Source organism: Eptatretus burgeri, chromosome 3 (genome assembly GCF_056783735.1).
Source record: "Eptatretus burgeri isolate ZD-2024b chromosome 3, Ebu_testis_v1, whole genome shotgun sequence".
Classification (NCBI taxonomy): Eukaryota; Metazoa; Chordata; class Myxini; order Myxiniformes; family Myxinidae; genus Eptatretus; species Eptatretus burgeri.
This window is the reverse complement of record NC_140963.1, coordinates 23802301-23827300: the sequence shown is the minus strand read 5'-3', so window position 1 is coordinate 23827300 and position 25000 is coordinate 23802301. Positions and strand designations below refer to the sequence as shown.

General features: G+C 44.3%; 1 protein-coding gene and 1 long non-coding RNA gene across 7 annotated transcripts in view; one reads left to right on the top strand and one right to left on the bottom strand.

The window, feature by feature from the left end:
• TOPBP1 (DNA topoisomerase II binding protein 1) overlaps window positions 1-25000 on the top strand; it is a 252201-nt gene that overhangs the window by 172476 nt on the left and 54725 nt on the right. For 5 of the 6 annotated variants that reach the window (XR_015055948.1, XM_085872708.1, XM_085872710.1 and 2 more), the window contains exons 15-20: window positions 1020-1193; window positions 10723-10832; window positions 19765-19888; window positions 23905-24033; window positions 24171-24270; window positions 24355-24565. Coding sequence is in view for 5 of the 6 variants with exons in the window: in XM_085872708.1 (XP_085728834.1) it covers window positions 1020-1193; window positions 10723-10832; window positions 19765-19888; window positions 23905-24033; window positions 24171-24270; window positions 24355-24565 (848 nt within the window). In the remaining variant the exon portion in view is untranslated. The remainder of the gene's footprint in view (window positions 1-1019; window positions 1194-10722; window positions 10833-19764; window positions 19889-23904; window positions 24034-24170; window positions 24271-24354; window positions 24566-25000) is intronic. The other variant, XM_085872711.1, reaches the window with a different exon arrangement.
• On the bottom strand, window positions 8278-21391 carry LOC147029558 (uncharacterized). Its single transcript, XR_015055949.1, has 3 exons — window positions 20653-21391; window positions 13378-13475; window positions 8278-8410 (listed from the first exon to the last, which is right to left on the bottom strand). It is a non-coding gene; the product is annotated as an uncharacterized LOC147029558 (long non-coding RNA).

Below are 25000 nucleotides of genomic sequence, written 5' to 3'. Positions count from 1 at the left end.
AAAAGACTAAAGCTATTTTATCAAACAGAATGTTGGCAATTTCTGACGTGACGTTATTTAACCAATTGTATGCATGAGTTTGGCAAGATCATTTTTAGTCTTCTATACAATCAAAGAGGTTGGCTGCCCAAATCTACCATTTCTTCAAGTTGTGACAAACTAATCTTCACATTTATTGGATTGGTTTATTACATAAGATGAGCAGACTCTCATCTGCATTTGGCACATCTTTAGGAAACTAGTAAACGAGAACGGCCACTCGGTGGAATGCATACCTCTGCCAGGTTGATTAGTTTGTTTTGTATCCCACTGATTAGACCGGATCTGGCTTGTGACCTGAGCTAAAATTTATTTGGTTTGTTTTTGTCAACTAACCAACTCATCCACCAAGTTTCGTCTGAATCCATCCACAATTTTTTTCAGAAATCCTGTTTTATGTTGTCTTTGGCCCGATCTCTCAATGGTGAAAAATCACTTCAAAAATTCTTGGATCCAGATCTCGATTCAGATATCCACGAAAATCTAAAAATTTCATCTGTGTCACATACCCAAGTTCTCCACCAAATTTCGTCTGAATCCGGCCACAACTTTTTGAGATATCGTGTTGTACATAGTTTTTGGCCCAATCTCTCAATGGTGAAGAATCACTTTAATAATTCTAGAAGTCAGATCTGGATCTGGAACTGGATCTTCACCAAAATTGAATCACTTCATCCTTGTCACACACTCAACCTGTCCACAAAATTTCATCCGGATCCATCCACAATTTTTTGACATATCCTGCACACAAATAGACAAACAGACAGAAAGCGGTGAAAACATAACCTCCTTCACCTTTTGGTGGCAGAGATAACAAAGTAACCAACTTTGTATTCCTTCCAACCAATCAAATCCTCACTTTCTCTTGACTTTTGCAGTCGAAACTTGTCAGTGATTGATTTGAGCCGAGACTTTAAGCACACAACTTACCAACTTGAGTCCTATTTATCTCTGACATCATGTTATTCCTTTTTTCACAGGATGCACTCGAAGCACTGCAGTCTCCAGCGGGTGGGAAAGCAGCTGTTTCTGTTTCCACGCCACTTTCGGAACTCTTTCAGCGTAATATGAGGGTTGCACTCGTTAATAGTTCTCATCATCCCGATGCTGCCACTTCAGCCAGCCCTCAACTTCCGAACATCCATGCAGTCAAAGTAAGGCATTGGTGGATCTGTAAATTACACAAATTGGTGGATCATAATATTCCACATGGCTAATCTCAAAATCGCAATAAAATGAGTTTATATTGTTGTAGATTTCCACCCGCCGGCGTGCGAACGACCGCGTCAAACCAATAGCGACCGCTTCGCCCACCAAACGGATAATCCAGTCACGGCTTTCCGGATCAACGCCGAAAACCAGCCACGGGTGTGTTTTTAAGCACACTACAACCTTGTCCGTACTCTACGCGCTACAGGGTCAATCGCCGAATTGTCGATATACCTAATTAATCGTGCGGGTAGATTACCGAGAGATTGTACCTCAACGGGACCGCTTGGAAACGAGCCGCTTAAGCAGCTCGCTTCCTTCTGGGATAACCGAGCGGGGTATTATCGCGCAGTCCCGTTGGACCCGATCACTTTACCGGCTATTTAAAAACCAACTATATTCCGAGTGCAAGATGGCAGCTCAATTAAAGAAAAGACGCAACAAACGGGGTACATTTAAACAAGCACATTTATTTACGAATAACACAAAAGCAATGATGCAGTCATGCAGGGATGCAAAACACGCATGCAGTCATGTATCAATCAAGCAAAAGTAATGCAAAAGAAAGAGCTAATACCGTCTATCTATTATGCACAGTTACTTATACAATTCTACTTGACGGACTTGGCGCCACAACATTCATACAAAGAAAAGCAAGGAAAAACCCCAGCACAGATAAGGGGTAGACGGGACCCCTTGGGGTCTTTATAACACGGATCCGTGTAGACCACGGAGGCTCCGCAAGACCGGGCTGGCTACCTTCACCTCGCTGGGGCGGCCCACGCCATTCCCGTCTCCACGACCCACGGTAAGGCACGGCTCGGCAGGCCACGCGCCTTGGCTCCGCTGCGCTCTCTCCTCCTTTCCACACGCCTCCACAACCTCCCGCAGCCGACGACTCGGCGAGCGACCACGACCTCCAGACAGACAAAGACCTCCAGACTTCCATCACGCGCGGGAAACTTCCAGAAGTTCGTGGTTGTTGCTGCCAAGGGAGTGTGTTGCCAGGGGCGTTGTCGGCCCAAAATCAGGCCCCTCCTTTACATCAACTTTGAACCCTGGCTTTATCGCCCCTCCTCTTCCCGGCGCGCGGGAAAGCATGGAAAGGGGAAGGGGAAGTCCCAGGCATTATCGGAACTTCTCTCTTCGGAGCTGTGGTTCTGCCCGCACTCCGTGGGGGCAACGGGTTTTCCTACCGTTGCCTTTGTTTCCTTTCTTGATGAGTATCCGTGGTGTTGATGTTATTCGTTGTGGTGTGGTTGTTGAGGTAGTGGTGTGGTCGTTGAAATATGGTTGTGGTTGTTGTTGTGGAGAAGGTGATGCTGGTGTTCGTGGTGGTCATGAGCTTGGTGTGGTTGGGCGGTTGACGAGATGGTGGTGGTGGTGATCGTGGTTGTTGTGGTTGGTGGCGCTTTGTGGTGGTAGTAATGGCGGTTGGTCCAATATAACGATAGTAAAAGAAAAACACTATCTCAAAGATCACAGCCCTGATCACACGAATAGACCCCATTAGACAACGGTGGGGAAATCTATCTGAACACAGACTTATCGGCATAACTTGACAAAGGACCTATATGGTGCTCTGCGAATTTCCACAGCCGTAACAATATCAAAGCAGAGGCATCACCACATCATTACATGGAGCCTAATATACATAATTGCATTTGTGTATATATACACATATGTATATATATTTAGATATATGTTTCTGCAGTTTACATTTTTATGTATATATACAGTATATGTGTATATATATATGTGTGTGTATATATATATATATATATATATATATATATATATATATATATATATATATATATATATATATATATATATGTATATATATATATATATGTGTGTATATATATATATATATATATATATATATATATATATATATATATATATGTGTGTATATATATATATATATATATATATATATATATATGTGTGTATATATATATATATATATATATATATATATATATGTGTGTATATATATATATATATATATATATATATGTGTGTGTATATATATATATGTGTGTATATATATATATATATATATATATATATATATATATATATATATATATATATATATATATATATATATATATATATATATATATATATATATATATATATATATATATATATATATATGTGTGTGTATATATATATATATATATATATATATATATATATATATATATATATATATATATATATATATATATATATATATATATATATATATATATATATATATGTATATATAAAAAAAATAAAATGACCGTTTTTACAGCCATTTTTCCCTGCTGTGCAGGGGTTTGGCTTTTTCTTGAGGCAATGTTTTATGGCCGGATGCCCTTCCTGACGCCAACCCTGGTCGCCTCTTACGACACACAGGGATATGGTACACCTATTCGAACTGGGGCATACACCGGGACCAGTACACTGGTCCTCATTTTGCCAACCTCAGAAGGATGACAGGCTGAGTCAACCCCCTGGTGTTAATTCAGCAGCCAACGGGGCTTGAACTCAGGACCCTGGGATCCCAAGCCGCCACCCTTACCACTAAGCCAACACCAAGCTATGTATATATTTATATACTAGTATATACATATATATAATATATGTATATACTAATATATGTATATACCCTTCACCAAGGGGTTGACTCAGCCTGCCATCCTTCTGAGGTTGGCAAAATGAGTACCAGCTTGCTGGGGTGATCGAGTCATTCGAGTATCCTGCGTCGGAGTGGCGACCCATCCAGAATTGTGCCCAATCGCCAAGGAAACTGCTTCGGCAGCACCGACGCTCTGTACAGAGTGTGGTTCCAATGGATGGATATATATATATATATATATATATATATATATATATATATATATATATGGTGGAGGGGAAAGTTGAGAGGAGGGAGGGGGACCGAGGAGGGGTTTGGGGAAGGGAAGACAGTGTGAGGTGAGAGGATGGGAAGGCAGACGTGTGGTGGAGCGTTAATTTTGATTCATGCTGTCTCATCAAAATGATTCTGTATCACATGACAGTGAAGATGGAAACAAATTAATGTCTGAAATCCATTTTCTACCGGTCATACTACAAACAAGGCCCGGACATGTCCGGAGACAAACTCTCATCCGTACGCATCTGGAGCCAAGCCGCCCGGACACAAACACTGCTTGGACATATCTGAAGATAAACTCCCATCCGGGCGCATTTGGAGACAAACTCCCCCTCCGGACACGTCAGGAGACAAACACCCCAAACTCCCACCCAGACGTGTGCAGACAAACTCGTGTCCGGAAACAAACTCCCGTCTGGACGTGTCTGGGGACAAACTCCCGTCCGGACGCGTCTGGGGACAAATTCCCGTCTGGACGCGTCGAGGGACAAACTCCCATCCGGACGCGTCCGGGGACAAACTCCCGTCCGGACGCATCTGGGGACAAACTCCTGTCTGGACGCATCCAGGGACAAACTCCCATCCAGACATGTCCAGAGCCAAGCTGTCTATTCAAACACCCATCCAGACACTATTGGAATGGTCGAAAGTCTGTAAAGAACGTGAGTACATGTATTAAGAACGTGAGTGTATCTTTGAAGTTCGTGCTGTTAGAACGTACATTCATCAAAAGAGTACAGAATGTAAGTACATCTATAAAATTCATACGATTGCAACATCAATGTGTGCAATAAAAACGAAAAGGTCTGTTTTTTCCGCTGTACGAATATAAACCTTGCATCGTCTATTCACCACACAAACATATCAGCTCGCAAACAGCACACAAAACAAGTCCTGGCGAGGGTCTGCAATGCCTGCTCTTTCTAGTTACCTCCATCACCGAAGGTGGACGGAGGTTATGTTTTCACCCCTGTCTGTCTGTTTGTCTTTTTGTCTGTGATCAGGATATCTCAAAAAGGTATGGACGAATTCGGACGATTTTGGTGGACAGGTTGGGTGTGTGACGAGGACGAATTGCTTCATTTTTAGTGAAAATCCGGATCCCGATACGAGTAGTTTTTAAGTGATTCTTCACTCTTGAAAGATGACAACAAATGCAATATGTAGCAAGATATTTCAAAAAATTGCAGACAGGTTTTGTCGAGGCTTCGTGGATGAGTTGGTTCGGTGACAAGAACAAACAGATTAGTTTGGTTCAAGTCCACATGCAAATCTGGCCCATCAGCGGGGTACAAAACGTAAGCTGTTTAGCCTGGCAGAGGTATGCGCCCTCTCGATTGTCGTGCTATGTTTGTTATTTTTTTTTATCATGCTGACAATTACTTATCTTTTTAAAATCTCTGGCCAAGTCGAAGGTATTTGGAGAATTGTCGTTATTTTTGACTTGCTGCAATGTGTTTGTTTATCATCCTGGCTGAAGGAAACCGGCCATGCATATCACCGAAAAGACTGGAGAGGGATGGGTTTTGACAGAGGTGAAAAAAGTGCATTATAATTTTGGGAGAAATGTGCATGTGGTGTTGTGGTGCACATACCACAGCCACCACTACCCAAATGGAAAATTATTTTTCATTTGAGGTTTTCAGTTAAAGACAGTTTAATGACAGCAAGATGCTTGACTTACCGTGTGCTGTTCCGCAGAGATTGCACTGATTCATTGCATAACATGTGTGTTGTTCGTTTGTCTGCTGTTCAAAAGAACTGGGCAATTGATCCTTCGCAGTGAATCCTGCTGTTTCTTTGATGTAATGGAGTCTCTAAAGTCATAACGATAGCAAGTTCAGTAAGCAAACATCTGCTAAATCTTTGTGCCATCTTTTTCTGTTTTCTCACACATAGGCAAGGTGACAGAATCGACTTTGAAAGGATTTTTCTCGATTATCCAGCCCGTGACCTCTTGGGGAGTTTTTCCTTTTTTTTTTGTTTTTGCTGACTGACATGTTTGGCCTTGTTGGGAACATTGGCTTTTCCTCTTGTGCTCACTTGCCTGTCACTACAAAACTACCAGGGTGTTGTCCCTTGTCTTTGTGCGAGGTGGAGAATAGCCAGAGGAATATATGATAAGCTTGCCAAACCAGAAAATGTTTCAAGTTGTCAAGGTGAATTTACTCATTCTCTTAAACAGAGCTGACACTGAAAAAGAAAGCTCTTTTAACTCACAAATAAATGTCTGTTTGGTTTTTATACAACGTGAGACTTCCCTTGTGCACCATTATAAAAAGGACTGATATGTGAAGGATGGAATTTTATTTCTTCCATAAAGGGCAGGTTGCTCTAATGTAATGTAAGTGGAAAATCAGGACTGCTTTGGAAGCTCATTTAAGGGCTTGTGAAAAGTTTTCACTGCTGAATTTAAGTCCGAAAATATTGGTTCACTAGGCCTCATCATCCAGTGCAGCACCGGTAATATGCGGAATCTCAAAGCGCGTCGGCCACCGTTCGAAGGCGTCAGCAAGCCATTGTCGACTTGTCCACACACATTTGCATGACCAGACCATTGTGTTTCCATGCCCTGGATGAAACTCACCTCCATTTTACTGGCAGTTCCGGTTCGGTCAGTTAGTTGCATGTGCGAGGTTGGGTCATCGTTGAGTTTAATCCCGATTGAATCGGACTTCACTAGAAACTGCTTTTTGGTGACTTGTCAGCAAAAAGAAAAAGTTTTGCAGCTCCTGCGTGTCATTTGCATAATGAGTGCATGAATGTAACCAGTCACAATGTAAGACACTTGGACAAACTTTACTGGAAAAAAGAATTGCCTCTGGTTGGTGGAAATTATTGTGCATTCACTTTTCCAACAGCCCTAGCAAGGGAGCCACACCCAGGCTTTATCTACACACCCCTTGGGAGCACCCATGAAGAAAGGGGTGGAGGTGGGAGGAGGGGCAGATTAAGCTATGTGTTGAGCAGGGAAAACAGGCCTGTGGCAGCTTGAGGAGGGCAAATAGGCCTGTGGCTTTCCTTGACATCAAAGTCGTGCAGGTTTCAGCAAGCCAGAATGAGACACAGCAGAATACTAGTCTTTGTGAAATCTAGAGTGAGACAGGTTTCACTGGGCTAGGGCGGTGGCTGCAGAATTATAGCTGCTGAGACCATTCCCAAGGGCCTCACCCTTTTGCTCATTTCTTGGTCCTACGACTTTGTTAGAAAGTGCTCTTTGTAGGTAGTTAAACTTGTGATCATAGTCGCACAAAGTTCATTTCTTTCATAAACATTCATTTTTTAGTTCAGTACTTTGGGAAAATTAAAATACATGAATACAAAACTTGTACAGAGTTATGTTTTCTCTCATAGTTTGTTGTTGCATAATCATAATTTTGTTCTTCCAAATACCTACATGGACTGACAGGATAGCCTTAGAGGTACGCGCACCCCACCTTTGCACTGTCATCCTCGTGTGCAACAGGCAGGGTGATCCATCCATGCGTGTGCTGTCCCTCGGATTGACATTTAATTGGGAATCCCGTCTGCATTAGTTGGTAGATGTTAAATATCCCACGGTGTCCTTTTTGAAGAGTAGGCGAGCTATTTCCATCACCCTGAATGTTTTTTTTTTCTAATTCTTGCACACTCAGCCAACACTCGTGCACACTGTGACAGAGTGGTGATTCGTTCAGGATTGTGACCTGCTTGACAAAGAAACTGCTTCGGCTGAACTGACGCCATGTGTATAACATGGTGTACGATAATATAGATTAATAAATATACTTTCATCGGTTGTGGTTGTTCTTACCATTTAGAAAAAGAATACATTACACAGTCATAAATGTGACACACCCACAAGTGAATATTTATGATACGCCAGATAATCTAATGAAGCTGACATCAACATAATGTTTGAAACAATGCTGAAATACATCCAAAGTGAACACCAAAAGCATTTGATACTTCATCTCTGAGCATAACCAAGCTTTTTCCTTTTTCTTCTTCTTTTTTTTTCTTTCTTTGCAGTAGCGAGGATCATGGACGAGCAAGATATATCTGGCAATTGGACAAAGGTGAAGGGAATTGATGAACAGGAAGAGGGGAGGAAAGTGAAGCTAGCAAGTAAGATGGTTCAGTTAGGAAAAATTAGTAGGAGCAATAAAGATTGTGGGTAAGAATTAGGGATAACAAGAGATGGTGGTGCACTGCTTGCTTGAGGTCCTATAGGGAAGAGTGAGACAGAACAGCCGCTGGAAGGTGGTTCTGTAAACGAGAGAAGCAAGGAATGAAAGAGTTGAGGTGTGCAGTTCGCCTGAATCTTAGTAGTTTAACCGAGTGTTACTGGAAAAATGCATGTATCCTACATTTCCTTTGGAGGGTCGGAGGACTGAGAGAGCAGAGGGATCAATGTTGGAGAATAGACAGTCGAAACGGAGAGACCACCGAACTGCCTGGGATGTGAGTAATGGACCTTGTGCTTTGGACTTATCACAAAGATTCCAATAAAGTTGAGAGAGTTAGATTCCACAGAATCCAGGAGAGACAATGTGATGCGTAGCACCAGCCCATGGCAGAGAGCAGTCATAATATGAATACGAGTTTCCTTGGAAGGATTTTTGATGCAGCAGCAGGCCATTAGGCCCATCAACACCTTCACTAGTACTGCCAACTTATACAGACATGACAGAAGTAAATAGACACCATGATTTTTAAATAATTTATTTATTTAACATTTGAAGAACATTTGATCTATTTTAATACATACACTAGTATTTGGTAGACTTGCCATTTGCAGATTTCAATGCTTTTACTCTTTCAGGCATAGAACTAACGAGTTCCAAAATTTTCTCTTGTGGGATTTCTGCCCAGGCTTCACGCAAAAGGTTTCGCAATTCTGCACTTGATGTTGGTTTCCTGGTCTTTTTTCTGCACAGCTCGATCCAATATGGCCCAGAGGTGTTCATTGGGATTCATGTCAGGAGACCGACTTGGCCGTGGAAGTCGCTTGATCCCGTTTATGTCCTGCCATCCTTTGGTCTTTTTCGCAGTGTGGCATGGAGCTCCATCTTCCATGAACAGTGTTGTTTTTGACCATCTGGCCAGTGGAGAAGAAGGGGAGAAGTCCATCCTCAAGGATAGAAATGTATATTGTGGAGTTGATGTTGCCAACACACCCCACAATCTCTGACCGATCTTCGCTCCAGATTACTCCCCACACCATCACTGAAAAACCACCATGTTTGACAGTTGGCCGCAATCAGTTCAAAGATAACTCTTGACTGGGAAGTTTCCAGACCCAAATGCGTCCACTGTCAGAAAATTGAGCAAATTGGGACTCATCTGAAAAAATAACAGTTTGCCAAAACTCGAAGGGTCTGGTGGCCATCTCATCAGCCCACTTCTTTCTCCTTTGAATGTTGGCTGGTCTAAGAAGAGGTTTTCTCCTAACTGCTCTCCCATAGTAGCCCAGTTGATGAAGGTACCACACGACAGTTCTTGAGCTAACTTGGACCTCCTCTGCAACATCTGCTGCCTTGCAACGGGGAGTTTTCTCAAAGGACCGCTTGACAGCTCGCAGACACCGTTCTGAGATCCCAGATCGACCAGAACGTGAAGTTGTGAATTCCTTGCCTTCGCTGGTGAATTGCACAATCACCCGATTGACCGTAGAAAGCTGAGTGCAAAGGTTCTGAGCTATCTGATGCTGGCTGACCACCTTCCGATTGGCCAACAATTCGTGCTCTTCGGAAATCACAAAGGTCGTGTTCGAGGCATAGTTAATTGTCATACTTTACCCAGGAACTCGTTTCTGCAAATAAATAGTTGAATATTAGTACAAACCACTGAGTAAAACTTGCTTTACACAGATGAAATGAAGAAATTTAAGGCGTTTATTTACTTGTCATTTCTCTGTAGTTTGTCCATGCTATATCCTTTTTAAATGCTGAGCATCAAGCAAAAAAATGGGGGGATATTATAATTGGCTGTCTGTCTGTCTGTCCGTCCTTCTGTCATGATATCTCATCCTCAACAGTTGTGTGGAAATTTACCACACTTGGTTGTTATGATCACCACATGGCACAAAGGCACAAGAGCAGGATAATTTTGGCCCCACCCTCCTGGAGCCCTGGGACATGATCAAAAGGTCAAATACCAAAAAAATGCAATTACGGGAACATTTTAAAACTTTTTAAAAATTAAACTTTGTACTTGCATTCAACATCGAGGGATGTATGAAACATGTCGTGAATTTTTGGATTTGACCCCCAGTTCATTCTATAGGGGGGTTGAATTTATGGTCACAAGGGTGAAAACAGAAAAAAAAAAATTTAACTCACTTTGATATTGGGTCATTCCTGATGGAACTTGTTTCCGTCTTTCAACATTGCTTTTGGCAAGAAGTATGGGGAGTTGCGATGGTATGCCAATGACTTCTGATGACTATTTTTATTTTGATGACTTTTGACTGTTATGCTGATAGAGATTATTTTCCATGGATGGTGCACGATTTTTATTTTTGCTCTCTTCTGGTCCACTCTAATTCCTATTTCTCTCCCTTCTGTACGCATATTTAGGTGGAAAAATGCGACGTGTTGGCAGGCGTGGTTATCTGCGTAAGCAAGAAACTGAACAAGAAACAAGTAGAACTCCACAAGCTGGCCCACTCTTTAGGAGCCAATACCAGGTCAGGTCTCAAGCAGCACAAGAACCAGAACAAGTGTGCCGAGTTACTTTCACAAAGTTCACAAGCATAACGTCATTAATTTTCTCTTCCAGCACGAAGGAAGGATATTTTTGAATCGTATGTAAAAACTGCTCAAAAATGTCAATGAAATTTATGAGGCAATTTCATGTATTTTATGGGGTTTCAAAGACTTTGATGTTTTCCAAGTGATTGATTTTTAATGTGTCTTCTTCATAAATCATCACTCCACAAGTGTTGTAATAATATGAGTTCCCGTACGAGGAACTTCCACGTAGGGGGAGCCCATTAGGCCCATCACCTCCATTATCAGCTTGTGTTTGTCTGTGCTCTATCCATTTTATTTCTTAAATGCTGAGTGTTAAGCAAGGAAGCAGAATGTTCTATTTACTGTCTTGATGTTATTATATGTCATTTCACTGCTTCGTTGAGGGTAGATGGATATATGACCATCTGCTTTTAATAACATTAGTCTTTAATACTTGCACATGATTATCAAAATTACTTAATTAGACCATCCGCCTGCACAGCACATTCACGTCTCTGTCTGTCTGTCTGTCTGAGCATCTCATAAAATTTCTACCATTTGAGCTTTTGTCATCAAATTTTCAACAAACGTTTATTATGAGAATATGGAAAATATTCATTAATAATTGGGTCAAAATGCCAAAGGGGAAAGTCCTTCAACAAGGCCTTCATCCACAGCTTGATGGAGTACTGCTCTCCCCTCTGGGCTGGTTCTCATGGCTCACATCTTACTCAGCTTGACGCCATGGAAACCAAGGCCTTCAAGATTATTGGAATGAAAAGATGAATCTATGGGCCGATCACTTCACCATCGCAGACAGGTTGGTGGTCTCTCCATCTTGTTCAGACCTTTCTGGTCTTACACCCTCTGCTCTTTCCGTGCCTCGTCACCCCTCCCCCCCCAATCCCCACAAACAAGTTTCTGCAGGGCACATGTGGTCCACTATCAACCCCCTTCTCGTAAAAATCCTAAAATACAGAATCACTGCTCACCTCCACTCATTCGTTCCTTATTTTTCCCACCTGTGGAACCAACTTCCTTGGTGTCTTCAATCTCATTCTTCCCTCAAAATCTTCAAGACAGTGCTGTACACCACCATCTCAGATCATCCCCCATCCAAAACCATGATCCTCTCTACCCCTGTTAACTCCCCCACCACAAGCCTACCTCCTTCCAAATTTCCAGTTTTTCTTTCCTGGGAGTTTCCTTCTGTATCCATCTTGTCCACCACATGCATCCTCTGTGTCCAACTTGTCCACCCCATGCATGCATGTGTTTGCGTCCTGTTTTTGTCTGTGACGTCCTGATCCATTCATTGTACTAACTCTTCCACAAGCCTCAACTACGTACACTAAAAAAAAAATATATATATATATATATATATATATATATATAGTATGTCGGAAAGTGAAGAAGAGGCACAAAGTCTGGAAAGGAAGGTCTTAAGCCAGGTCAGAATGAGCAAGACAGTGACTAAAGGAATGCAGAATCTCTTAGAAACTCCTGCCTGTCGAATCTCTCGTCTTTTCCATCCCCTTGTCTCCCTTTATCCCCCCCCACCTCTCCCCTTCTTCGTTCCTCCGCTCCAAGACCCCCCCCCCCCCCCCATTGGTGCAGAGCTCATGAGCGTGGATGGAGCTTTCGCATTGGTGATTGGCTGGGTCCCATCCCTCTGCCCAGGAACGGATTCCAATTGGTGAAGTGGGGCCTTTATGTGGATTTTTCCGGGAATGGGGGAGAGGCGAGAACTTGGCTCTCACCTGTCACTTTTTATGAATTGCTTCCTCTTGGGGGAAATTGATCATGAGGTTCCTCGTCAAACTCCCCTTCAAGCCGATTGCATCAAATTCTATCATAAAGTGAAGAGAGTGTGTGTGTGTGTGTGTGTGTGTGTGTGTGTGTGTGTGTGCGTGCGTGTGTGCGTGCGTGTGTGTGTGCGTGCGTGTGCGTGCGTGCGTGCGTGCGTGCGCGCGCACGCACGCACGCACTGCTATCAGGAAATGGTTTGATTCCAGAATGTAGAAAGGAAAGGAACATGGACTGAAGCTAACTCACATTCGCAACACATATCCATCCACATGAATAAGATATATCTCAATTGCGAAACACAATTCTAAGGCATAATTCGTTTTATTCCATGTGAATGTGTTATGTTCTTCATGGAGGTTCACAATCATCACAAAAAATCTATACTTCACTACTGTTTATCCAAAACCGAAAATCTTTCCTCCCCATTATATTGTTGCGGACCCGGGGTTGGGGTGAAGACCATGAGGGGTGAACTACCTCGGGTTCCCACCAGACTCTCCGGAATCACATGCCGTCGAACACGAATAACTTCGTGACACGGCGGGTCACTAATTGACCGTGAACGCCAATAACTTGACCACGTGACTTTGTGTCCTCCATCTAATGAATACCGTTTACCTAAAGGTCACGTGATCTAATTACCGAGGGACATAGCCTCGGTACGCACTTGCTCAAACCGGATAACCTTACCAGATCCGATGCAGCTGAGCGGGACTGCCAAGCACGTACCGGTGAGGAAGCAGATCGTTGGGGGATAACGTCCCAGCTCAACGAGAGTGCGAACCAGACTGGAACAATGGTAAAAAAAACACAAAAACAAGCTGGCAACATTTCTTTCCAAAGCATTTATTTACAATCAAGCGATGAAAAGTATGTGGCACATTGAATGGGGTTTTATTTCTATGTACAGCAAGGGGTAGCAAGGAATTTGTGGGGTGCGGCAAAAGACAAGCAATCTTAAAGAAGCAGACACAGAGCAGAGTTATCCCGTGATATCTTCTACAATCTTCATTTATGCTAGCACAGGCGCCATCTCGCACGCACAAACACACACACACACACACACACACACACACGGAAAATTAGATAGCCAGAGCCAGGATAAACAACCTCTCAATACCTGGTACGATCGGTAGACCAACGCAACCCAGAACGCTTAAGGAGAGGTAGGTGGGAGGAATACTGGTTGTGTCTTAGGTGTGGGAGTTGGAGGTGTGGTTTAGTGCATTGTGGGGGGTGTGGTGTCATGCCAGAGGAAAATGGGATTGCGATTCAGTAATGATGTTCTTTGTGCATCCAAAGAAGATGGGATAGAGGAGTGGATAGAGAGAGAGGAGAAGAGATGTGTAAGGAGAAAGATCCCAAGCCTAGCTGTGTAAAGGTCTGTGTGTATAATGTGTACCTCCATGGGATGCTCTGCCTGAGCGTTCCCACCTCGTAATATGGTGCGTTATCTTCTGCTTAATTACTTTGCCACGGCTCGTGGCAACGTGTGCTCCGCACTGGTCCGTCTGGCCGCACGTGGTGAAACGTCGACAGCACGGTGGGGAGTCTCGGCACTCGCCCTGGATCAGGCTCTCAAAGAAGAATCGCGTTCTGGCAATCGCACACCAATTGTGAGACTGGGAGCGAAGTGAAAAGCCGAGCAGAGAGCGCATAGAGTCGAACGGCTCCGCACTCCCCCTTTTATAAGCCCCGGGCGAAGGGAGAGGTAATGACCGGAAAGCGACGCACTGTGGCCCAAATCCTGCTCCTCTATTGGGCCGCAGTGGCCCGAGCCATGCCCTGCCAGGCTCCGGGACCGGAAACCGTCTCAGTTGCCCACCTGCTTTGGCACGGGTCAGAGCTCCTGACTCAACATAGGGTATGCTCCCTGAGCCGGCACCCCCGTCCTGAATGTTGTCCCAGTGCAGTCTGAATGTTGAATAGCAACGGACTTTCCCCTGCCACCCACGGCCCCCTCATGAGCCAAAATACACACCCAGGCCCCGAACCAAACTCCCGGATCACCCTTCTTGCGACCCCTCCTCGTTGCCCCTGGTCTGGCGACTGGATGAGGGTTGTATCAATTCCAGATGTTCACCTGGGATGTGCCCGGTGAGATGCGGTTTAGCTATTAATGTCTGTTGCGTGGTCAAGCATTGCGTGGTGCCAAGGACAATCCGAGTCGTGGGGTGCTGAGGACAATCCGAGTCGTGGGGTGCTGAGGACAATCCGAGTCGTGGGGTGCTGAGGACAATCCGAGTCGTGGGGTGCTGAGGACAATCCGAGTCGTGGGGTGCTGAGGACAATCCGAGTCGTGGGGTGCTGAGGACGATCCGAGTCGTGCGGTGCCGAGGACAATCCGAGTGGCGTGGTGCCGAGAACAATCCGAGTCGTGCGGTTCCGAGGACAATCCGAGTCGTGCGGTGCCGAGGACAATCTGAGTCATGCGGTGCCGAGGACAATCCGAGTCGTGCCGAGGACAATCCGAGTCGTGCGGTACCGAGGACAATCCGAGTCGTGCGGTGCCGAGGCCAACCCGAGTCGTGCGGTGCCGAGGCCAACCCGAGTCGTGCGGTGCCGAGGCCAACCCGAGTCGTGCGGTGCCGAGGCCAACCCGAGTCGTGCGGTGCCGAGGCCAACCCGAGTCGTGCGGTGCCGAGGCCAACCCGAGTCGTGCGGTGCCGAGGCCAACCCGAGCCGTGCGGTGCCGAGGCCAACCCGAGCCGTGCGGTGCCGAGGCCAACCCGAGCCGTGCGGTGCCGAGGCCAACCCGAGCCGTGCGGTGCCGAGGCCAACCCGAGCCGTGCGGTGCCGAGGCCAACCCGATTCGTGCGGTGCCGAGGCCAACCCGAGTCGTGCGGTGCCGAGGCCAACCCGAGTCGTGCGGTGCCGAGGCCAACCCGAGTCGTGCGGTGCCGAGGCCAACCCGAGTCGTGCGGTGCCGAGGCCAACCCGAGTCGTGCGGTGCCGAGGCCAACCCGAGTCGTGCGGTGCCGAGGCCAACCCGAGTCGTGCGGTGCCGAGGCCAACCCGAGTCGTGCGGTGCCGAGGCCAACCCGAGTCGTGCGGTGCCGAGGCCAACCAGAGTCGTGCGGTGCCGAGGCCAACCAGAGTCGTGCGGTGCCGAGGCCAACCAGAGTCGTGCGGTGCCGAGGCCAACCAGAGTCGTGCGGTGCCGAGGCCAACCAGAGTCGTGCGGTGCCGAGGCCAACCAGAGTCGTGCGGTGCCGAGGACAACCCGAGTCGTGCGGTGCCAAGAACAACCCGAGTCGTGCGGTGTTCCTCAAAATAGAGTGGCGAATTGTAGCGATGCAGACGTATGAGAGGGTGTGGGAATATTTTTCCCGTGTGTGGGAGGCGTTTGTGGTCAAAGTTGTGAGGTTTCTTGAGTGAGGTGCGAAGTAAGGTGAGGTGCCTGTTGGGAATTGGCACGCAATGTGTGGGTAGTATAGTGTGTAGTGGAGTGGTGTGGTGGCTCTGAGCCACGGGAGGCTTCGTGGTGTGCTTATTATCAATTGCCTATTGAATGGTGTGTGTGATTGCATGCCTGTTATTCACGATGACTAAAAGGAAAGGGTTGGAGTGGGAATCAGAATATGAATTTGAGATAGTTACGAGACCTAACTACGAGACCCACACAACACACTTCGTCCTGTTATCCCACTGGACATGAGGGGAGGACTAACTGCACGAAGACTAATGAAATAACTGCCTGGGTATTAATGTATGTTGGGTGCCATTGCCTTAGAGGCATGCTGTTTTGCAGAACCGCAACACTATTCAGCCTCGATGCTTAAGAACTAAACCCCATTTTCCTCCTCCATGCGTTATTAATAACTAGAAAATACAACCCGTCGCTTCGCTGACAGGAATACTAAGAGAGGGGGAGCAGAGAAAGAGGTGTGAGAGAGAGATGGAGCAAGGGGTGGGGGAGCGAAGAGTTGGAAGGGTAGTAGAGTGAGGGGGGAGGGAAGGGGGGGGCGAGAAAGAGGGAGCTCGGAGGGGAGAGTAAGGAAGGGGAGGAGAGCAACACTTCACCACATGTCGCAATACACTCCAGTAGGGGGTGGGAGCAAAGAGGATGGGGGAGCAAGGAGGATGAAGTGTGGAGGGGAAGGGGGTGTTCTGGTCTTTCGTTTGGTCGTGGGACTTCAAGCGGGAGGATGATCCTGTCTGCTGGTACTAGTGCAAGATTGAACGAGATGAGGTACGTTAAAACAGCACATTGAAATAGGATAGCAATGCCAGCTGTCACTTTCAAATAGCACGTACCATTTTTAAAGAGATTATAACATGGGGTTCCTTTGAAGTGTGTGACTCGAACTGCGGCTGCCACCCTGTGTACTCGTTCTGAAACTGGATCTCACTGTGGGGTCACACACTGCTCAAAGTGCCAAAGAACGTGCAAACTGGACAAATGAACACCCCACCACCAAGCCCAACCCTGCAGTCTAAATCCCGAAACCCAACTCAGGCCAGTAGACACTAGAGCCCATCACACCATAGTTGCAATGCTTATAAATGTCCAGAGACACCAGTGTTTTGTGCCTTTTTTAATTTCTGCATACGTTTTACAACTAAAATGTAATAAGCCCCAGGATCTCTCAACCTGAGCCAAATCCCAAAATTCAAACTGCGGAATTGAACCCAGTAGCAGCCCTGACTGCCAAAAATATGCCCACCCGCCCAACCTGCACACTCCCCGACACTCCGGGCTTAAAACACAACACAATCACCACAGCACAACATAACCTCCTCCAAACCACAACACAACTACCTGTGGAAACTTATCACAACCACCCACCCATTGTTTATCACTTCATGGAAGTTAGAAGATGGATGAAAGAGGGAGGAGAGAGAGGAAGGAGGGGTGGGTGCGGGGGGAAGGGCGTGGACAAACAAAGAGATGGGGGAAGGGATGGATGGATGTGATGGAAAGTGGATTCACAACAAAGTTCCACAGTTGTTCATGAACACATGATGCTCCAATTTCAGAGTGAGCACGAGGTATAAGGAATGAATGATGAATGAATGAGTTCCCACTTGCTGTTCCTTCATCTGCTATTACATTCCCTGCAGCATCTGCAATGAGCTTGGTTTTTGGAAACAACTCTCCCCTAATAACCTCTAAAGTACTCCACCAGGGGGTGTGTCCCCAGGCACTGCTCGGCATGACCGCTCCGAGGTGAAGGTTACATTTTAAACTTTTATCAGATTTAACTAAGACAGTGGAACACACGTTTATATATGCACTTAATTTACATTATTGTCACCTAACAGTCTTGAATGTCAATTTATAATTTTATTTTAAAAAACGACAACAGCTGTGGAAAAAATGACTACAAAAACTACAACACAAAAAGTAATTTACACCAACGTATACTGTCTCGCCATGGTTACAAACATCGGGTTTTTGGTCTATCCATCCCTTCCCTCCATCTCATCAATCCATCCCTTCCCTCCATCTCATCAATCCATCCCTTCCCTCCATCTCATCAATCCATCCCTTCCCTCCATCTCATCAATCCATCCCTTCCCTCCATCTCATCAATCCATCCCTTCCCTCCATCTCATCAATCCATCCCTTCCCTCCATCTCATCAATCCATCCCTTCCCTCCATCTCATCAATCCATCCCTTCCCTCCATCTCATCAATCCATCCCTTCCCTCCATCTCATCAACCCATCCCTTCCCTCCAGCTCATCAATCCATCCCTTCCCTCCATCTCATCAATCCATCCCTTCCCTCCATCTCATTAATCCATTCCTTCCCTCCATCCATCCATCCTTCCCTCCAACCATCCATCCATCCAACCCTTCAATGCATCCATCCTTCCTTCCATCCATCTGTTGATAAGGAACGGCAGGCTTGGCACTGCACGGCACCGTTGGAGTGCCACACAGGCAGGTGGGGCCTGATCTTTGTATGTCCTTTGATGTATTTTTGATCATGTTGTGCAGAGTGACAGTGCAGGTACTTTTGCCATGTATCGCCATGGCTTGCAAACGAACATCCATGCAACTTGTAGAATGCTTGCCAAGTCGCATAAGCACTCAATCAAGCACTCCACTGAAACGGTTGATCATGACCAGCAGGCATGGCAAGCAATTAACGATCACCGATCGGTCATAAAAAAACACCATTCGCCTGGTGATGCCCGGTATGCCAAACAATGTCCGAAATGGACAAATGAATACTTTTTTTAAGCAGTCGGAACTGCTGCTAAGATCAGTTCTACAGTTAAAATTTTCAAATTTGGCTCAGGTAAAGAGATTCTCAAGGTTATTGCATGTGTCGAAACTAAATAAGGCACGAACATCCGGAGACACCTGAAATGTCAAACAATATCTGAATTGGGCACATGAAAACTTTTTGTGAGCAGTCGGAACTGCTGCTAAGGTCAATTCCGCAGTTTAAATTTTGAAATTCGACTCGGGTTAAATTCTAGAGCTCTTTGCATGTGCAGAAATGAAATAATGCCACGAACACTTGTGTCTCCAAGCATTTATAAGCATTGCGATGTATCCAGCGATTTGTAGGTATGAAGAATGAGATATTTAATGACATGAATGAGGAAAGTGGGAAAAAAAATTTTGACCACTTTATCGTTAAGAAACTGTTGCGGCCTTTTCCAAGTCAAGGCATTGTTGAGCAGGCTGAACAAAATGGTGAATTAAGACCCTAGCAAGCTGACAAAGGGCTGAGTCAGGGGCTGACCAAGGATGATGCCTTGACAAAGGATAATTAAATAAGGCTGTTCATTATCTTCAAAATGGGTTGTTTAAATTTACCCAAACACCGAATTTTCATTCATTCACTCCCTTGGAGTTCCCTTCGTGTGCATGCCAAGTTTGGGGCCACTAGGTTTCATGGTTTTGGAGTTATGAAGGACACACACACACACACTTATGATTATAGATAGCTAAATAGACGGCCCCTTTGTAGACAATGGACAAATCAACATAGTTGATTGTGAACTGGAGATCCCAGCATCATGGGCAACAGGCTCCGAGGGGAGTCCCAAACGGGTGAATTTTGTGGATTCCTTTCATGTCATTGTTTTTTTGTTTTTTTTTTCTTTCTTCTATCCAGGTCAACGTTTGATTCGCGTGTGACACATTACATTCACCAAGGCCGAAGTAATGATACCACACAGGAATACAAGGCTGTTAAAGAACGAGGCATTCATATTGTCTCAGACTTTTGGCTCCATGCCGTAAGTTTTCCAGCTTCCATCACAAGTTAATTGGTTATCTTCTGTTGCAGCATGACAAAACAGCCTTTTACAGGTCATCGGGTGTCTGAATTATTGGAATATAATTTTTGAAATCCTATCTGAATGTTTGATCCACAATGTGGATGAATGTTGTGTGTGAAGATAAATGAGAATACAGAACGGCTACTAATTGTTTGAGTTAGCACCTCATAAAAACTTGTTTTTGGCTTTGCTGAATCGTTTCACCAAGCTATGGAAACAACAAAAAATAATTTATATATACTTGAGTATCACTTGTAGTTTGAGATCGTTGTTGGTGGTACCTGGTGCATTATTTTATCATGCTTTCACAAAGATTTATAGAAGTACCACAAAGATTGAGCTCGTCATGAAATACGCTTTTTCATTGAACATTATCAAAGTAATCATTTTTGCAATTGTTCTTCAACAATATAGATCATTTGTGGATGCCATTGTTCTGCAGCATCCCAATACAGTACTTGTTGGCATACATATAATGCTGTATTGTACAAATATTGTTAAGCCTACATATTTCTGAGGTCACATCATGCGAGCAAGCCCCACAGTGCTGAACACCTGCCAGGTGTACTTTTTCCATATCTTGTCATCATCTCCAAACAAAGATCCAACATGTTATGATCTTACAATAGACCTAATTTTGTCCCTCTAAAGAGATTGGATTTTCATGCATGACACAACGCAAGAGCAGGCTGTTAGGATGGCCAAGAAGTATGCACACTCACCTCTAAGCTGTCTAGCCTGGGTTTGAGTCCAGACCCAGCTAAAAACTGTCGTCCTGGTGTTTTACAGGTAGAGCGATTTATCAAGGTGTCCCTCGGAGGGACGATAAACTGGAATATCTGCCGGCATTCGGTGGTGGGCGTTTAAGATCCCACGGTGTCCTTTGCGAAGAGTAGACGAGCTATCGCCGGCATCCTGAACAAATTCCAAATTCCTGCCATTACCTACACAGTCCATTGCATCAGTGGCACAGCCTTGCCCTCGGCCAATGATGCTATCCCCACAGCCTTGTGCCGCATACAAAAGAATAAGAAGAACCCAATAGCTAGCTGTCACCCCACCTACATTTTAAGCAAAGTATCACTGACAAACTTCATGAATTTCATAATTGTTCAACATGATCGTGATGTTGTATTTTTGGCTCAGAGAGTGAATGGTAGTTGATTTGCTCCTTCACAAGCTAAGTTCTGCTAATCAGATTGAGTTGCATCATCTTGTTTGTTTGTTAAATCATTGTAGAATGTTAGTGTGTCTACGACTACAGATGGGGGTTTTTGTGTTTGTGACTTCCGTTTTCTCCTCAAAGGGAGTGCAAGACATACACGTCATGGTTCATTTCTCTTTAAGCTAAGTTTCGACAAATAAATTGTATTGGCGCCTCTTGTTTCTGAGTTCTCGCTCCTTCACCTGGTTTAACTTTCCCTCTCCTTCCCATTCATTTATTTTTAAAAATATTTTTCATCCCTTATTGATTAATTTCTTCAAAGCTTTCCTCTTCCACTCTTTCTTTGTATGTACACTCTTTCTTTGTATCTTCCATTAATGTATGATCCTGGATATGCTGTCTCCTCATTTGAGCCATGGTAAATGCTTTACTCCTTATTTATCTGTTCATCCACATCTTCCTCGAACCCTTTCCATTCTTCCTCCATGTTTCTGTGTTCACTTCTTTCCTGAGTACTATATAAACCCATTTACCAACACACATCATCTAAGTATGTACAGTATGGCCTTCATGAAAACGTTCATTAATGATACTGTTCACCCCAGCCATATGATGTATTTGACTGCATTTCCAATGTCAGTATCCTTTAGCAGAAACCACTTTTCCATAGATATAGTTCAACAGTTCCACTCTATCTTTCAACCCTCGCCGACCTGCCCCATCTTCTCTTACCACTACCCTCCTCTCCACCGCCCCTCCTATGAACCACCCGACCATTTCTACCTTGTCTTTCCAGTCAATGGGCATTATTGACTGATTCTCTCCTTGAGGAGATGTGTATATATATATATATATATATATATATATATATATATATATATATATATATATATATATATATATATATATATATATATCTCCTTGATTATTCCTTGTACTGCTTTGACAGACCCAATACCCATCCTGGTGGTTGTGTTGTGATGTGTCAAAAGATCCTTTTTCCATCATCCCTGTCCCTGCTTTGTCCACCGGATATCCCCATTTTTAATGGAATGTTTGTGGATTCCTATCCCTCTGTAAAAAAATATGTTGTTATATGCATGGTCTACCTAATATGTGGTGACTTCAGCTGTGACCATTCCAGTTGGTTTGACATTGGTCCTCACACTACTGTCCATGGTTTTGCACCCAAGGCTTCTGACATTTTGGGCTTTATCCAATCTGTTGGATTTGCACCCCATATCATAATAAAATTTGACGTATGCATGTACGTATGTATGTATGTATGTAATGTCTAAACATTGGATAATTGAAAATGTCTTGGCCAATCTCCACCAAATTTTACAATCTCAGCGTACCCAAGGTAAAGTTATGGGCATAAAGTTACCCACCTTTGTGAAGGAGGAGAGACAACTTATGATTTTCACCAACACAACACATGGAATAGTGCAAATGGTTTATCATCAGGCTAGAAACCAGCGGAGAATAAAACCCAGATTAGACAGCTGGAAGATAAGTGTGCTATCTCTCGTAGGAGGTATTGAACCCACATATCACTCCCAGAAGGAGCGGGTATTACTACTTTCCTCATATGGCTCGCACACTGATTGTCTTGGTCATATGAATTTCCTTCCAACATTTCCTGCTCTTCTTTAGCTCCCCATGGCTCCTGAGATCATTGTAATCTTGAAATTGTTTGACACCTCTCTAGCTGTTTTCTGGGAATCCTGAAGTTGTCACTGTCTGATACTTTAATTTGGCATGTTGCAGTATTTCATCTCTTATACATACTGTTCCACTACCCTGTCTCTGGACATAGACAGTGCTTCAGCCAAGGACACATTCCAATGGCAATCTTTCTTTCTCTTCCCTTCTCCCCCACCACACTCCCTACCAACCCAGTCTCCTCCATCAGTTCATGCCTCAAGCTATTCTGTCCAACATCCTGTTCACTAATACAGTACAACAATTAATTTGATGAGACTTGCCAGAAAGGTGATTGCATTCTTCTCCTGGATAGCCAAAGCCCATTGATGGGAGCCTGTGTTGTCTCCATAAAGCTTTCAATGACTGTCTTTGTGTCTTCAAACATGCCAGAGTTCAACATCAGGTCCATCTGAGGTTCTAACAGCTGTCTCACCATCCACAAGCATGAGTTAGTAAGTATGTCTGGAACAGGTTACAATGGAAACTGTCCATACGAAGGCTGACCGCCTTAACCCTGTCCTTACTGAAAATACCAAGGCTCCTAATCTCTCTTTTGTGATTTCTGTTCCGATTCGTATTCAAAATATAACAATTCAATTGAATTTAAGTTGTTCCTTGATCATAAACTGACGTTCGTAGACAAACGCACCAGACAATGTATGCAACAGGATGGTACTGAAGGTAGCGCACTTATCTTTCAGCTGTCTTGTCTGGCTTTTATTCTTGGCCCAACTATAAACTATTAGATTGGTGCTTCGCAGGTAGGACGTTAGATTACAAAGTGTGCCATCCCTCAGATAGATATTAAGTCAGGGACCTGTCTGCCATAATTATTTAGTGGATTTTTAAGATCTCATGTATTTCACCAGAAATAAGTGAATCATCACCAGTACCTTCGCCAAATTACACATTCCTGCCCAAATCAGCTTTTGCAAGCCTGTTCATGAAGACTTGGGCCAAACTTCCATTTCTGCCTAACCCCATGAGGGGGTCGGATTAATTGTGGCAGGTGGCTCTTAAGGGAGTTGTAGTTTAGTCGCAGTGTTGATTTCCTTTGCAATGTCTTTTTAATCCCGTGTCTGTTCCTGTGTGTGTATAACAGTGTGCCCAGGAAAAAAGTCATGTTCTGGAATCACTCTATCCATTCACATATAACCCCAACCTCAACCTAAACATAAGTGCAGTACGTACAAGAAGTGTCTACCCATCACAAGGGCCTATGGATGCTCAAGTACGTATTTGGCTAATATTGTCATACCTGACTTTTGGCTGATTGGAAATGAACAGAATGCAATTGAAATTTTATTCCTGTGAACTGGTTTTTTTTTTAAAGAAGTATCTTTTGCTTTGTCACTTCATTTGTAATAGGTGAGATTGAAGGAGAATGATAATTGCAATACACCTGAGGTTCAAGCCAACAGTGAAGGAAGTAAAAATGGAAGCAGTGAAGATTCTAATCCAAAGAAAGGTAAGTGTATTTTTGTATTTTGTTTCCTTGAAATTGTCCCCCTTCATCAATCATTTTACATCCATGTTGTTCCAAATGGTGCAGATCTTCGAAAGCACCATGCAGAAGCACTAGCAGCGTTGGAAGTCCGAGAGTCCTTCCAGAGGCAAATCCAGGAAGTGATGACTGCAACATTGGCAGATCGATCGTCGACAGGTCGTCGAAGCAACGCGTCGCCACTTGCTTCAGAAGTTGTTGGACCGAGGACTTCACGTTTGGGAAGCTTGAGACGCAGCCGTACCTGGGAAAACATTGGGTGCGTTCGTCTTAAAATCATCATCTTACCAGTAACTTAGCTTGAACAAATACTGTCAGACTCCACTATTTGCGGACTCGCTATTCGTAGACCACACGTATTCACGGGTCAAAAACTGTGACCTGCTTCTACATTCGTGTATTCGGGTTGTTGTTTTTTAAACACTTCAGGACTGGTCTCCTATATCCACCTGGGAAATTTGAAATCAGCCAACATCACGGCATTACATAAACAAGGAAAAGAGCAATCAGAGATTGCAGAGCCTTGCCAGGACTTGTTTTGTGTGGTGTGTTGTGTAGTTTTTGTGGTGTATTTTTTGTGGCATTTGTGTACTGGTGTATTACAAAATTAATAAGAGACATAATTAGAACTGCTACTTGATAACTGCTGGCAGTGATGACCGGGTACCAAGACATCCCCCTTTGATGCAACCCC